This window comes from Podarcis cretensis, assembly GCF_951804945.1.
Source record: "Podarcis cretensis genome assembly, chromosome: 1".
Lineage (NCBI taxonomy): Eukaryota > Metazoa > Chordata > Lepidosauria > Squamata > Lacertidae > Podarcis > Podarcis cretensis.
Window position 1 is genome coordinate 22,490,925 of NC_137170.1, and position 15,437 is coordinate 22,506,361.

The 15,437-nt window shown below is 45.7% G+C and overlaps 1 protein-coding gene and 1 long non-coding RNA gene across 2 annotated transcripts in view; both read left to right on the plus strand.

Moving 5' to 3' along the window:
- Positions 1–15,437, plus strand: part of LOC307200780 — a 189,086-nt gene that overhangs the window by 106,617 nt on the left and 67,032 nt on the right. The gene's annotated exons all lie outside the window — the stretch shown is intronic.
- ASB2 (ankyrin repeat and SOCS box containing 2) overlaps positions 8,549–15,437 on the plus strand; it is a 32,243-nt gene continuing 25,354 nt past the window's right edge. Inside the window, exons 1-2 of the mRNA XM_079948538.1 lie at positions 8,549–8,805; positions 14,792–15,049. Of these exons, the coding sequence (XP_079804664.1) occupies positions 14,829–15,049 (221 nt within the window). The 5' untranslated portion in view covers positions 8,549–8,805; positions 14,792–14,828. The remainder of the gene's footprint in view (positions 8,806–14,791; positions 15,050–15,437) is intronic.

The following is a 15,437-nucleotide window of genomic DNA, read 5'->3' on the forward strand; positions in this document are numbered from 1 at the left end:
AGCTGATCCTCAGCAGAGCTGGGATGTAGAACTTTTGCCTGTGTATCTCTACATTCGTTGGAGGGGGATTTCAGCTAGCATTGCCCTGACTGAGCCAGCTGGGCTTCACCCGAGACCCACCTCTCCCAAATCTCCCCTCATGTCCGGGAATCGTCTGAAGATGAGGACTGGAGAATGCATTCTATGGCAGACCAGCTTCTCTCTGATGGAGATCTGGAGGGAGAAGAGTTGCCTCCCTTGTCCACAGCGTGTTCAGAAGCAGAGAGAGAGTCAGGAGATTAACATCTTAGGGGGGAGTTACCCAATTATGAGATAATGACAACAGAACCAGAAGGGAGGGGGCAGCTAGCTGAGAGCGTGGGGGACCCCCCTCACCACAGACCTGGAGGTCCAAATGTATCAGAGAGTAAAGGAGTCAGAGGGAGGAACTTCCCATTGGCGCCCAAAAGGCTACGGAAGTCGGAAGGAGGATTAGAGTAGCCAGCTGCAGAGAGCTGTGTATTTGTGCTCGCAACATGATGCTGTAATAAAAGGACTATAAATTTATCAACTGCTTGTTAATTCTTATCTGTGAAGTTACCAAAGGGCGGGGAGGAGTCTCCATGCCTGACACCTCATCCTAGTGGATCTGGGGTTCAGATTGCTCCCTAAATCTCCCTCTTTTCAGGTTTTCTTTCTTTAATGTTGTTGTTGTTTAGTCATTTAGTCATGTCTGACTCTTCATGACCCCATGGACCAGAGCACGCCAGGCACTCCTGTTTTCCACTGCCTCCCGCAGTTTGGTCAAACTCATGCTGGTAGCTTCAAGAACACTATCCAACCATCTCTGTCGTCCCCTTCTCCTTGTGCCCTCCATTTTCCCCAACATCAGGGTCTTTTCTAGGGAGTCTTCTCTTCTCATGAGGTGGCCAAAGTATTGGAGTCTCAGCTTCAGGATCTGTCCTTCCAGTGAGCAGATACCAAATGAATGGCAATCAGATAGTTGAAGCCAGAAAACAAAATTAGACAAAAGTCATATGGACAACCTGAAACATCGTTTTAAAGTTCTACTTTAGGCATTTTCTGTCTGTCAGTCAGTCTGTCTGTCTGTCTCTCTATTTATTACAGTGAACCTTCAAAACAAGAGGCCAGATTTTTATAATGTTTGTTGGTGTAGATCAGTCAGAATAATGTTCTTTATCACTGCCTAAAGGTCTTGTCTTAGGAGTGACAAATAATTCCCATAGTATGAAGTCTCACCATGGACGATGGTCAGCTGCATCTGATATTTCTAAGGAAAGCAATGTCCTTGCATTCCTTGATACAACCAATGATGTCTTCGCAGCCTGCAGAGTTCAAAGAATAGCACAAACAGATGCTCTCCTTGATAGATGCATGCCTTGAATGCAGCAATGATGACCTATATTTTGTTCTAGGAATGGCAGGAAATGTCATGTCTAAGACACTGCATTGCAGTTAGTCTTCTCAAGGTTTGCAGAAGACTTAACAACAAGAAAATTAACATGGACAAGAGTGTTAACAAATATCCTTTCCTTTGTTTTACGTAATGTTTCTCCAAATTGTGTGGAATTTTTTTAAACAGCAATTTTGATAAACATAGTACATAAAACCACAGAAGAGGTGTTTTTACATGACTACAAAAACTTTAATAGGACCAAACAAAATGTCGCAAATTACTGAGTGAGCTTTCATGTTCTACAAAATGCTTCATCAAACTGAATGTTAAACGAAGTAGAGGTGGACCTAGGACACTGGGACAGCACCTGAAAGAACCTCATCAATTTACTGTGCATTCCTATACACGTCAAGGCAGAAGTACATCCAGCTGAGGTCAGTTGAATGTACTTCCAGGTAAGTTTGTACGATAACATTGCAACCCAGCAGTACAATCTTGTGCACACCCACTCTGAAGTAAGTGTCAGTGAATTTGAAGGTTCTTACTCCCCTGTAAGTGCACATAGTAAGTGTGGAGAACCTTTGGCCCATCAGATGTTGCTGAACTGGGAAAGTAGATCTACGCTCATGGTTTTTTACATTAAGGAAGGGGTTTGATAACGTGGATGGACGCATGAAGTCCATTCATAAAGCGTTATTACCTTGTCTTTTTATCACTTATTTTTTATCATTTTCTGCAGCTGTATCAGTGAAATACTGCCCATATGTCTCTATATAGCATTTCACCTTTCTATCTTTTTTTTTACTGTATTCAAACTCTGACCCCTCTCCAAATGTATTCGAGGGGCAGTGTTCAGTTTCTCCTCCTGCCTTTTGCTTCTTCCATTCTAGCAGTTTGTTTTCATTTCATTGTTTTCATTTCTGGTTTCTCTTTTGCAGTCCATGCAACAAACGACAGCGACATGGAGGGAAGGAGGGAGGGAGAATTAAAAGGTGACGCCAGAGGGCAGAGCAGAGCGACCAGCGACCAGCAACAGGAAAAGAAACCATTTTGGAAAATGGTGTAGTATTACTTACATTGGACAGGGGGAAACAAGATAAAAGACATTTTAACTAACAAGTATGCCCTGTGACATTTTAGAACAACATATCTAATATTCTAATGGGGGAAATAACAACAACAACAACAACAACAACAACAACAACAACAACAACAACAACAATAATTTACAACAACAACAACAACAACAATAATTTATTTATACCCTGCCCATCTGGCTGAGTTTCCCCAGCCACTCTGGGCGGCTTCCACTCAAATGTTAAAAACAATACAGCATTAAATATTAAAAACTTCCCTAAACAGGGCTGCCTTCAGATTTCTTTTAAAAAGAAGATAGCTGCTTATTTCCTTCACATCTGAAGGGAGGGCGTTCCACAGGGCGGGTGCCACTACCGAGAAGGTCCTCTGCCTGGTTCCCTGTAACCTCACTTCTCGCAATGAGGGAACCGCCAGAAGGCCCTCGGCACTGGATCTCAGTGTCCGGGCTGAACGATGGGGGTGGAGACACTCCTTCAGGTATACAAGACCGAGGCCATTTAGGTCTTTAAAGGTCAGCACCAACACTTTGAATTGTGCTCGGAAACGTACTGGGAGCCAATGCAGATCTCTCAGGACCGGTGTTATGTGGTCCCGACGGCCACTCCCAGTCACCAGTCTACCTGCCGCATTCTGGATTAATTGCAGTTTCTGGGTCACCTTCAAAGGTAGCCCCACGTAGAGTGCATTGCAGAAGTCCAAGTGGGAGATAACTACAGCATGCACCACTCTGGCAAAGACTCTCCTCCCTGAAAGAGAGGGGAGCGGTTGTGGGCGGGAGCCTGAACACCGCCCCTAGCAGGGGGCGTAGCCCCCTGCCTCCAGCTCACCTGGCTGGCGCTCACGCCCCCCCGGTGGCCGTCCAACCAGGTGCCGTGGGGGGGCGTGTCCAGCAGCCTTGATGCTGCAGCGTCAGCCTCTCCCCGGCCTCATTTCTCTTCGTCGTCCTGTGCGAGTCAGGAGTCATCGTAGGGAAGAGCTCAGCCACGAGGTTTGGAGTCGGGGGGTGTTTGTGTGTGTGGAGGCTGTCTGGTTCCTGGCTTGCCTTTTTAAATTTAGGAGGCTTGCGTGCGCTCATTGCTTTACTGCTTTTAAAAACCTACGCACCCAAGTTTGCCTTGCTGTCTTGCTGTGTCCTCTTTTCTGTGTAAAAACCTACATTTAACCTTTTATTTCCCCCCACTCCTGGTGCTGGATTTGTTTGGGTGTTTTTAAGTGTGAATTACCTTTCTTATGCTGCAGCTTGTTCCTTTGCCCAGCACATGGTCACTCCACCACCAGCGAGGTCTGAGTGTCAATGCCATCTTACTATCTCCCTTGTCTCCTCACTTTCCTTCCCTGGCCTCTGCCTTGGTGGCTGTGCGTTTATTTTAATTTTGGCCAGTGTGCATGTATGTTTTTTCCCCTCTATTGCCCTTGCCCGTCCGATTGCCTGGCTGGTCTGGGTGACTGAGTGGGTTTGCCTTTGGGTTTGCCTTACATTTTAATTTGTTGGCCAGGGTGCTTGTACGTTTTCCCCCCTCCCTTGCCCTTGACTGTTCCTCTCTAATTTTAAGTCGTGTGTGTGTGCTGGCAGCGTGAGTTTGTGCCTGCCGTTTGTTGATTTATTACTCTTTTAGTGTGGGTTTGATTTACCCTGCCATCCATTGGTACCACTTAAATCGGGAGCCCCCTCTGAAATTTTAATTGATGCTGGGGCTTAGAATAGACTGTGCATTTAAACCTCACCCCTCTTACTTTATCTAAGCCACCCCCCCCCTTTTCGCTTGGCGTTTGGGGGAAGAAATAAGGCAGGGCTTGGGGGGGACAATTCAGGGTTTCTGACCAGGGAACCATTCCTCAGCATTGTACATTTATATGTTTAGAACCTTTGAAGGTGTACCTTTGCCTGGTTCTTGTCATTGGCTTCACTTGCCAGTACAGGGTCCCTAAAGAAAACCGCTTTTAAACAAAACAAAACAAAACAAAACAAAACAAAACAAAACAAAACAGGTTGCGGCTTATAGAACCTTACTGAAAAGTCCAGCTTTATATTTCCACTTCATTTTGGCTCACTGTAAAGGACAGCTATTTTCCTTTTCTTCTAAACTTTTCCTTGCCCGGCATGTTCATTTTACCACTCTGGCAAGACAGTCCGCAGGCAGGTAGGGTCTCAGCCTGCATACCAGATGGAGCTGGTAGACAGCCACCCTGGACACAGAATTAACCTGCGCCTCCATGGACAGCTGTGAGTCCAAAATGGCTCCCAGGCTGTGCACTTGGTCCTTCAGGGGCACAGTTACCCCATTCAGGACCAGGTAATCCCCCACCCCCGCCCACCCCCTGTCCCCCCAAAACAGTACTTCAGTCTTGTCAGGATTCAACCTCAATCTGTTAGCTGCCATCCATCCTCCAACCGCCTCCAGGCACTCACACAGGACCTTCACCGCCTTCACTGGTTCTAATTTAAAAGAGAGGTAGAGCTGGGTATCATCTGCATACTGATGAACACCCAGCCCAAACCCCCTGATGATCTCTCCCAGCGGCTGCATATAGATGTTGAAAAGCATGGGGGAGAGGACGGAACCCTGAGGCACCCCACAAGTGAGAGCCCAGGGGTCTGAACACTCATCCCTCAACACCACTTTCTGGACACGGCTCAGGAGAAAGGAGCGGAACCACTGTATAACAGTGCCCCCAGCTCCCAGCCCCTCTAGACGGTCCAGAAGGATGTTATGGTCGATGGTGTCAAAGGCCGCTGAGAGATCCAGCAGAAATAGGAAACAGCTCTAACCTTTGTCCCTAGCCCGCCGGAGATCATCGACCAGCACGACCACGGCAGTTTCAGTCCCATGGTGAGGCCTGAATCCCAACTGGAAGGGATCCAAATGGTCCACATCCTCCAGGCATGCTTGGATTTGTTCAGCAACCACCCGCTCAATCACCTTGCCCAAGAATGGAAGATTTGAGACTGGGCGATAGTTGGCCATAATGGCTGGGTCTAAGGATGTTTTTTTAAGAAGCAGTTTAATGACTGCTCTTTCAGTGGGTCTGGGAAGGCTCCCTTCCAGAGGGAAGCATTGACCACCCCATGGAGCCCATCGCCCAGCCCTTCCCGGCTTGCTTTTATCAGCCAGGATGGACAAGAATCAAGAAGACAGATGGTTGGTTTCACTCGTCCAAGAAGCCTGTCCACATCCTCGGAGGTAACAGATCCCATATAACATGACTAGACAGAACTCTATCCCATATAACATGACTAGACAGAACTCATGAAATTGATCCCATATAACATGACTAGACAGAACTCTAGCACTCTCCCACCCGGCCCTGCTCCCATGGTGGAGTCTACCTCCTTCCAAATCTGAGCGACTTTATCTGCAATAAAACTTTGCAAAAGCATTGCAGGAGATCTTGGGGTCCCTACCTGGCCCCAATGACGAAGGTGGTTCCGATAGATTACGAACCACCTGAAAGAGTCTCCTGCTGTTGTTTTCTGCAGATGCAATAGAAGTGGCGAAGAAGGTCCTCTTCGCCGTTGCCATTGCCACTTGGTAGGCTCGACCTTGAGCTCTAGCCCATGTCCGGTCTGATTCAGAGTGAGTTTTCCACCATCGGCGCTCTAGCCATCTCAGCGATTGTTTCATCACCTTCAGCTCCAGGGAAAACCACGGGGATGTCCGGGTTCCATGCAATCGGAGAGGGCGCTTCGGAGCCAGACAGTCAATAGCCCTGGTTAAATCCGTATTCCAGCTGGTCAATAACTTTAAACAGGTCAGTGTAGATCTAGCCCAGGACTCTGAACTAGATGGGCCATTGGCCTGATCCAGCAGCAGCTTCTTATGTTCTCCCAGCATCCCTTCTCATTGACACAGCTTGCTGGGGCTGATGGGAGTTGTAGTTCAGGAATATTTGCAGGGCCAGAGGTTCCACTCCTCTACTCTGGGTTTAAAAGATTGCAGCTTTAGACTGCAATCTTTCCGAGTTCCATGTAAAATTTCCTATGTTTTAATCAGGATTGGGATTACAGAGGGGGACAAAGGGTTAAAGTCCCCTCCTTGTCCCACCAGAGTCCCCGTCTGACAAGAGATGCAGCTCTAGGGTTTCTTGACAATGTAATAATTAACAAGTCACCAGTACTTTAGAAGAGCCTTGTGGATCAGAGCAAAGGCTCAGCTAGTCCAACTACCTGTTTCCCATTGTTGGCATCCATCTGTCTTGAGAGACAATGGAGTACTCCTTCAGCGGTGAAGTCAAACTGCTGCGTTAGCAGCACTGAAGTGACCTCACTGGGATGCAATCCTGGGCAGTGTGTATGGAGGCCCTGGGTTGTCCAGATGACAAGATGCCCCTCTTGGCTTCACTGAAGTGGTCCAAAGGTTCTTTAGAAGATCACAGACCATAGGTGTGGCAGTTTGGTGTGCTTCTTGCAGCTTTTTGCACCTTCTGCTTTTGACTTAGAACAAGTTATCCATCTTCTCTCTCTGTTTGAAGGCAGTATGAGGCATTTCCTTATTCCCATAGTGGCTGACCAAATGCCCATGGGAAGCCCACAAACAGAACATGTGGTAGCACTTTCCTGCTCATGTTTCCAAGTAGCTCACAGCCACCATGACAAATACCCTTTGATAGCAGCAGTGCTTTTTTCTGGGGTGATGCAGGGGGACTCATACCCCTAAACATTTTGTGAATCTAAGTTTGGCCTCACTGAGGGGCAGAGTAGGAAATGAGTGTACCTATCCCTAAACATTTTTTTTATAGGAAAAAAGCACTAGATAGTATCAATAAGTCACCAGCTTGGCTATTCTTAGGCTGTGTATACCTTCAAAGCATATTTGAAACGCATTCTGTCCCTCAAAGAATTCTGGGCATCGTAGTTTAACCCTCACATAGTTATAATTCTTGGCAACCCTTGACAAACTGCATTGCCCAGAATTCTTTGATGGAAAGAATGTGCTTCAAATGTGCTTTAAAGGTGTGGTATGTACACAACTGTAAAGAACTCAAATGTGAAATTGCTGATCTTCAATATACGTAACGCTCTGAGACTCAGGCTTTCTAACTGAAGACAGGAAAGAAGCCAAGGTAACACATCTATTTGCCCTCAGAACTCTAATTCTCTCCCTGGAAGAAGTCAGTTCAGGCACAAGTATCTACCCTACATCTTTTGATGTCTAAAAAATGAATGTAGCATCTCAGTAGCCTGTCCAGTTTTGCAGCCTAATAGGTTGACCTGTTTGGATTTCCCTTACTTGTGACAAAAGTTAGCTGCTAAACTATGGCATAGTAGGCAGACGCTCGGACTTAAAGTGGGTAAACTCAGGTTCAAATCCTTGCCTGGACATGAAACACATTGGGTACCTTTTGGCCTTCCACTGGTCTGGTTTGTATGATACTCAAGCCAAACCATAGTTTACTGGGACTATGCAAATGTGTAAACTTTGCTCATTCCCTAAGTTTTTTGCTTGTTTGTTTTTTGCTCCCATGGCTTAGCGAGTGATCTGAACCCAGGTTTGTGGTAAAGGTTTTTTTTTTGGGGGGGGGTTACTATAGTTCATAGTTAGTGAGTAGGAAGCTCTCCGATAAGCCTGGGTTTGTACATCACACAAAACCAAACCATCACTTGACTCAGCATGCTGGTTGCACAATCCTGGTAAGCCATAGTTTGGTTTACCATGTTGCAAAATCAAGCCAGTGTCTCCCAGAATGGCTTACTTTGCAATGTCGTTTTGGGGGTTTAGAAACTCTCTCTGTGTGTATGTATGTGATGTGTGTGTAACCGTGTGTGTGTAACCCTGAACTCTTCTGAGGAAGTATGGGATAAAAAGCTGAGATTACATGTGCTAAAAACAACCCTTGAAAATATCAGTCCGGCCATAGTCATTTCAAGATTGCATGGCCATTGTAAACTCCTTTCCAACTTTCAGCAACATGGCCATATATGGTTTACTTGTACAGGGCAATAAATAAATAATGATGTAACAAAAAGGTCAGGCTTATGTCATTTAGGAAAGGGATGTTGCAGAAAGCGAAGTTCTACAGATTATAATGCTGCAGGGAGAAAACTTGAGAGGGGAACAAGTCACTTTGCCACAGACTTCACACAGGAAATCTGAGATTCAGAGCAACTTATATTTTGGCTTGTAATCGTCGATCATGGGGTGATCCAGAAATAAACTCTGCACTTCAAAGAGGGAGAGAGTTCAGAGCTGCTCTGCAGTTTATCAACACACAGAGACAGGAGAGAGATGCACCCGAAAGGGGATTTTCTGAATTAAGAGTTCACCAAGGAAAATCACTTCGGGATAAACTTTGTTAGCTACAGCAGCTATAAGGTAATGCAGTTATGCATGCTTTGAATGCATTGGTTGGGTGCAGAACCTGTAATTTGCTTACAATGTGCATAACCGTTCCTTTCTCCAAATGTAGGAATGCATTAAATTAACTATGGGAAATGACTTACACATACGAAATCTTGGAAGACAAAGGACTTTTTAAACAGAATTTACTTTGCATCCTAAGTGGTTCACTAAAATGTAAATATGTAATTTATCACTCCTCTACCATAGCATATGCATCCATTCAAAAGGAATGTTTTGATGTCTTTACTTCTGAAATATTATATGCAGAGGTGATTGATATTAGAAGAGGAATCTGGATGTCTGTAGTGCCTGATCTTTCAACAGACCCTACAGGGAAATGCTAAAGCCATCTTAAGTTACTGTTTCTTTCAACCAGATTGTTTCTGTTATTTCCATGGCTATGGCAAGATACAACAATTGTGATGATGGATGCCAAGTGGTATGAATGTTGAATGTTGGGAGATTCAGGACAGATAAAAAAAAGCACTTCTTCCTGCAGCATATAGTTAAATGACGGAACTTGCTTCCACAGGAGGCAGTGATGGCTATCAATTTTGGATTAGACAAAGTCATGGAGGGAAAGACTATCAATATCTGTTAGCGATCATGGCTTTGCTCTTCACAGTTGGAGGCATTATGCTCCTGAATACCAGTTGCTGGAAACTGCAGGAGGAATGAGTGCTTCTTTGCTCACATCTTGCTTGTGGGTTCCCATATAAGCATGTGGTTGGCAACTGTTAGAACAGGATGGTGGGCTAGTTGGCTGACTGGCCAGATCCAGGTACTTATGGTAAGGACTAAAGTATAACAGATATGGGGGTGGGTGAGCGGACCGATTGCATGGAAGTGTTGTTGTTGGCATCCAAGATGTGCCAAGGCAACTTCATAAACAGTTTGATGTATCTAGACAGCTGGGGACTGGCAGGATCCATTTACTCAGAAATGTTTCATCATCTGGAAACTTGGTTCCCTGTGCTTTAGCAGACTGCAGTAATCGTTGTGGCAAAAATATATTTGCCTGACCTACATCCTATGTAGCTGATCTAAAAATATTAAGTCTCAAGGTCCGCAAGTTCCATCTTACGTGTTTAGGATTCGGGTGGCTGGAAATATACAGATCTTGCAACAGGCAATTGTGGTCAACAAACCAGAAGATTCCTACTGTACAAAAGCAGCTGGTGAGCTAAACCAAGGAAAACATTTAAACAACAACAACAACAACAACAACAACAACAACAGGGCAAGGAGGCAGAATTTAAAGGTGGCCAATCTGCACCCCCTGCCTCTGAAAGGAATGTGTGTGCATTTCATTATTGTAAATATATTTGCACATTTAATCCTTTGGATGAAAGGAACACATACCCTGCAAGCATACCAGAAGAAAAGGCCATCATATCCCCCCCCCCATGAGCACACGGTGGCTATTTGGGGCATGGTGTTCTCGTGAGATTTTGCACCGAGATCTCACCCCGAAAAGCACTTTTTGCAGGGCCACAATCTTGTGTGACATCCCAAGACACATGTTTTTGGATGCCATGAGAACACGCCCCCTCTAAAGTGTGTCTTGGGGGCTCCATTATCACTCATGGGTCAAGTGACTCATGTACAGGCAGGAAGACATGCGTCCTGGTTTTGAGACGCTACATATTGGAGGGTATGTGGACACAGAAGACATTCTAGTTGTGGTAGCTGTGTGTGTGTGTGTGTGTGTGTGTCCATGCAATGCATTGGAGCACCCATGATCCGAAGATGATTACTGGACTGTTGGTCACCCTTGACCATTCTCCATGCTGCCTGGAGCTGATGTGAGTTGCAGTCCAAGAGAGCACCAGGTTGATGAAGGCTGATGTAGGCTTTGTACTACTAATCAGAACCCAGGTTTCCTGAGCCTTACATGTCTACAGCTGCTCATGTGGAGAGACCCTTCTCACATTCCACTTGATGTACAGTGGTACCTCGGGTTACATACGCTTCAGGTTACATATGCTTCAGGTTACAGACTCCACTAACTCAGAAATATTACCTCGGGTTAAGAACTTTGCTTCAGGATGAGAACAGAAATTGTGCTCTGGCAGCGCGGCAGCAGCAGGAGGCCCCATTAGCTAAAGTGGTGCTTCAGGTTAAGAACAGTTTCAGGTTAAGAACGGACCTCCGGAACGAATTAAGTACTTAACCCGAGGTACCATTGTACATAGGAAGGACCAGTAGCCACATGCTGATAAAGGGCATGGCTATTAGCTATAATCCAGCCTCTCTTCCCATGTAATTGAGCATGCGGCCTGGAGAATATAAAAAAGGGCTGTAGTCACCAGTAGCCACCAGGAGACCTCTCTGATGTGCGTTAACACTAAAAAGAGGGATTCTGCCAATAACCTAGTTAAAAGCCGATTTGAAATCCGATTTAATGGGCAGGATACCTGTTAGGTTGTGGGTTGACATAGCAGACGACACAGCGATTTCTCCAAGTAGCTCTTTATTTTGTAAGCTGGAATAGAACCTGAACAGCAAACAGCTCAGCCGGCCTGCTTTTATAGGCAGCTGGCTGTCAAACATTGTAGCAAGAACAACCCAGGGTTTCCCGCCTAAAATAACTGACGTGGACCTGAGTGAAAACTACATACACAATACTCCTGGTGGCCTGAGTGAGAACTTCAATACATAACAATACCCTTAGCCCTTCTGCAGATCAAGAAAGGTCAAGAGTCCAGCCCTGACTCCTTTGTCCTCAGGTTCCTGCGAGTTCAGTTAGGGGGAAAACCGCTCACTGAAGGACTTCTCCATTTCAGTTCCCAGGTTCCTTTTTCACAGAATGACACAGCTGTATTTTTGTTTTGTTAATGTTGGGCTCTTGTCATCACATTTAGATCAGACTTCCCCAACCTGGTGCCCTCTAGATGTTTTGGACTACAACCCCTATTAGCCCCAGCAAGCCTGGCCAATGGTCAGGGATGAGGAGCATCCAAAACATCCTGAGGGCACCAGGTTGGGGGAATCTGATATAGATCACCGGATTAGGGTTGCCATATTCTGGCTATCAAACCGCGCCCCCCCCCCCCCCCGCTATTGGGGCACCCTGCCATCTCACATCTCCTTCGCTCACCCACTCCCTGCCGCTAACCCCTTCCTCGTCCTCCTGCTCCTGTCTTCCCTCCCCTCTCTTACTTTTGTTGTCTTACTCCTGCTCATGATGGGAGGCTGAGTATCTCTGGGAAAGCCCTGCAAGGCCTGGCGACCGCCAGGAGCACCTCGAGGCCTAACATGGCCCTGGGAAAGCTGTGCAAGGCCTGGTGGCAGCCAGGAACAACACCAGACCTAGCACGACCCCTGGCAGGCTGCTCCAGGCTACCCGATATGTGTTTTCTGTTCTGGGGCACAGTGCCTTCTGAGCACGCGCGTTCCCCACAAAAAATATTTTAAAAACCAAAAACATTAAAACAATAATAATAAAATAAAAACCCATAACCCGGATATTTAATCCAAAATGCAAAAATCCTCCCGGATGGGGGTGCTGTCCCCTCAAACATTTCCTGGAAATCCCGGACACATGGCAACCCTACAGGTGATAGAAGCACCAGTAAGGCTTTGCACTTAGCATGTGGCCATGAGGCAGGTTGCTGCGTTGAGGAAGCGAATCCCAATAATTTGACTGATTCCTCTCTCTGCTGTACCACAGCAAGACATGGGATTGGGGAAGTCTAGATACGTGTTCAAAGATAGGCAAATGCAAGTGTGAAAATGCAGCTCTGGCAAACTTCCCTGAAGTTGTTACACCAGTGTCTGCCTTGGGGTTGCCTTACACACTACAGTAAATGAAAATGCCGTGTCTAATGTGGCAGACACGTGTGCCATACGCATACACTCCACAGGGGAACCATGACGGCGGCAGCTCTCTCTTGGGTATACTCAGGTTTCCCTCGGGGTAATGTGTGAAATGGCCGTCAGGTGGAAGGTAAGAGCCTGCTGGGATCTGCCAGCTCCATGGTGGAACTGTTCCTAGCAATGGCTTCTTTCTGTCTGTGTGCCAGTTTGTATCAAACTGGTTAGCTGTCTTATATCAGGCTTCCTCAACTTCGGCCCTCCAGATGTTTTGAGACTACAATTCCCATCATCCCTGACCACTGATCCTGCTAGCTAGGGATCATGGGAGTTGTAGGCCAAAAACATCTGGAGGGGCAAGGTTGAGGAAGCCTGGCTTATATGCTAAGAGCAGAGAGGGTGAAATTTGGACAGCACCTCAGGCAACGGGAGGTGACTTAAAAATTCAGCGTGAGTTCAGCTTTACCTCATTGTGAACAGTCAGTATATTGACCTCAGAAGCTTAGAAAACAAAATGGCTGCCATTGTGTGTGTGTGTGTGTGTATGTACAGGACTTTGAACCCTCTTCCAGCATATTCAGACAATTGTCTTAGTACTGTCACAAACACCCACTGTGATTCACGCAGTGCCCTCCTGAAGGAAATGTTCTTCCCTGCAATGCTCCTCCTCACATAGTGACCTCCTGTGAGCTGTTTATTTTCCTTTATGTGTCATATGAAATACTTGGCAAATGTCAAGTTGCAACCTGATCTCTAATGGAGTATTTTTAAAGGGTGACACAACTCAGGAAAGAAGGACCTGGGAGGTAGGAGGGGAGAGCTGGTACGTGACAACTCTAGCAAGAGTCTCTTTTTGGTTTTGCAAAAAAGAATGTAGTGGCCTGAAACTTAACACCAACTACTGGGAATAATCAGCTTTCTGTGATAAAAAAAAAGTCCTACCTCACCCTCAGTTTTATTTTGCTCCTAGAAGTGAGGGCAGAAAGAAATTTGCGCAAAACGGCAAAGCTTTGTGAGTGAAGACGAAGGAGAGTTGCTCCTTGAAAGGCTGCTTTATTAAAGCTCAGTGGGTCAGAGTGTGGTACTCATAACGCCAAGGTTGCAGGTTTGATCCCCACATGGTACAGCTGCATATTTCTGCATTGCAGGGGGTTGAGCTAGATGACCCATAGGGTCCCTTCCAACTCTACAATGTGATTCTATAAGGCGTCACCTCTCCAACCCCAATTTATATATGAACAGACTTCCGTGTGTGTGTGGAAAGTGGGGTTACGTTGAAGGAAAGCAGCCAGCATAACCCTCCATTTCCTCCCTTGTGGACAATTTTTATAACCTTTGCTCTTATGCTCTTGCAAACTTATTGCACCTGCATGGGTGCCCGGAATGGAAAATGAGAGGGAATTATAGGCACAGTACTGCCCAAACTATATAGAAATTTATTCATGTATGTGACTACAGTGGCAAGAATGTTACTTGCCCCAAAATGGAAAGAAGTCCCAGCAAAAGAAGAATGGATACAAAAACTTGTGGAATATGCAGAAATGGCAAAACACACCAGAAAAATAACAAAATCAAGATATCAAACTTTTAATTAAAGAATGGAAATGGTTTATTGAATATTTACAAATAAATTGTAAACAGATAAGAACATTGGCAGGTTTATTGTAATAACCTGCAGTTTTATAAGTTTATATTTAAAGTAGATGAATAAATGAGTAAATTAAGTTAATTTGGATATGCAGAAAATACTAAAAATAAATTTAAGGAACTGCAGAAAGAGGGGGGAAGGAAGTCAAGTTTTGAAATGTAAAAATGATTATAAAATTATTGAAATGTACAAAAAGGAAAACCGTAAAATTAATTAATTAATTAGTTTTTTTTAAAAAAGGAAAGGGAGGAGTGGCAGAAGGGTGGGACAAAGCAACAGCATCATGCAGCTCAGAAACATTTTGTGAAGCTCCACCCAGTGGTGTGGATGTCAAGTGGTGGAGCTTCAATGGAAAACCACGACTGTGGGGGGGGGGGTGAGAGACAGTGTGCGATCAATCTCCTGTCAGTCATGCGCACAGGAATATCAGGTCCACATGGCCTGTTTGCCGCCCCCATCTGGACACAGCCTAAGTCTCATTTCTGTGCATTCCAGGTGTTTGGAGCCGTCTCTTTCCGACTTAACAGGGAAGATGGCGACACAAGTCACGGTGGCCAGGAATTCGCAGACGGGAGCTCTAGGACATGAGGACTACAGCCTCTATAGCAGTATGAGTGAAGATGAGCTCATTGAGTTGGCCATCCAGCAAAGCCTGACTGAAGACCCTGCAGAGCAAACAGCTACACAGAAGACAACCACGCCGACCCACAACGACCCTTACTGCCAGAATTTCTACCTTTACCCTTGGCAAAGGTAAAGAAGCAAGGAAAGAAAGGAAACACAAAACACCCCACCTCTTCCTACTGTAAATTCACTGCATGTCCTGCACCCCAGTCCTAAACATTTGTGTTAGTGCTTCTGTGATTACTCTGTTATAGGTAGGTTAGATGTTAACTCTGGCTCTGTTGCCTGATACGGTTGCCGCTCTGAGGCCACGCAAGCCCTGCCCTGACTAGTAACCGGGCTGGAGATAGTCCAGAAAGACACCTCACAATATCCCCCAGATAGCACATTCTATAGTTGGGAAAGTTCCAGAAAATGAGAACCAAAATTATCAAGGGGTGGAGCAAGCCCCCTATGAGGAATGGGGAATAACAGGGGACACCATGGAAGTTTATACAATGATGCATCTGGCGAAAGT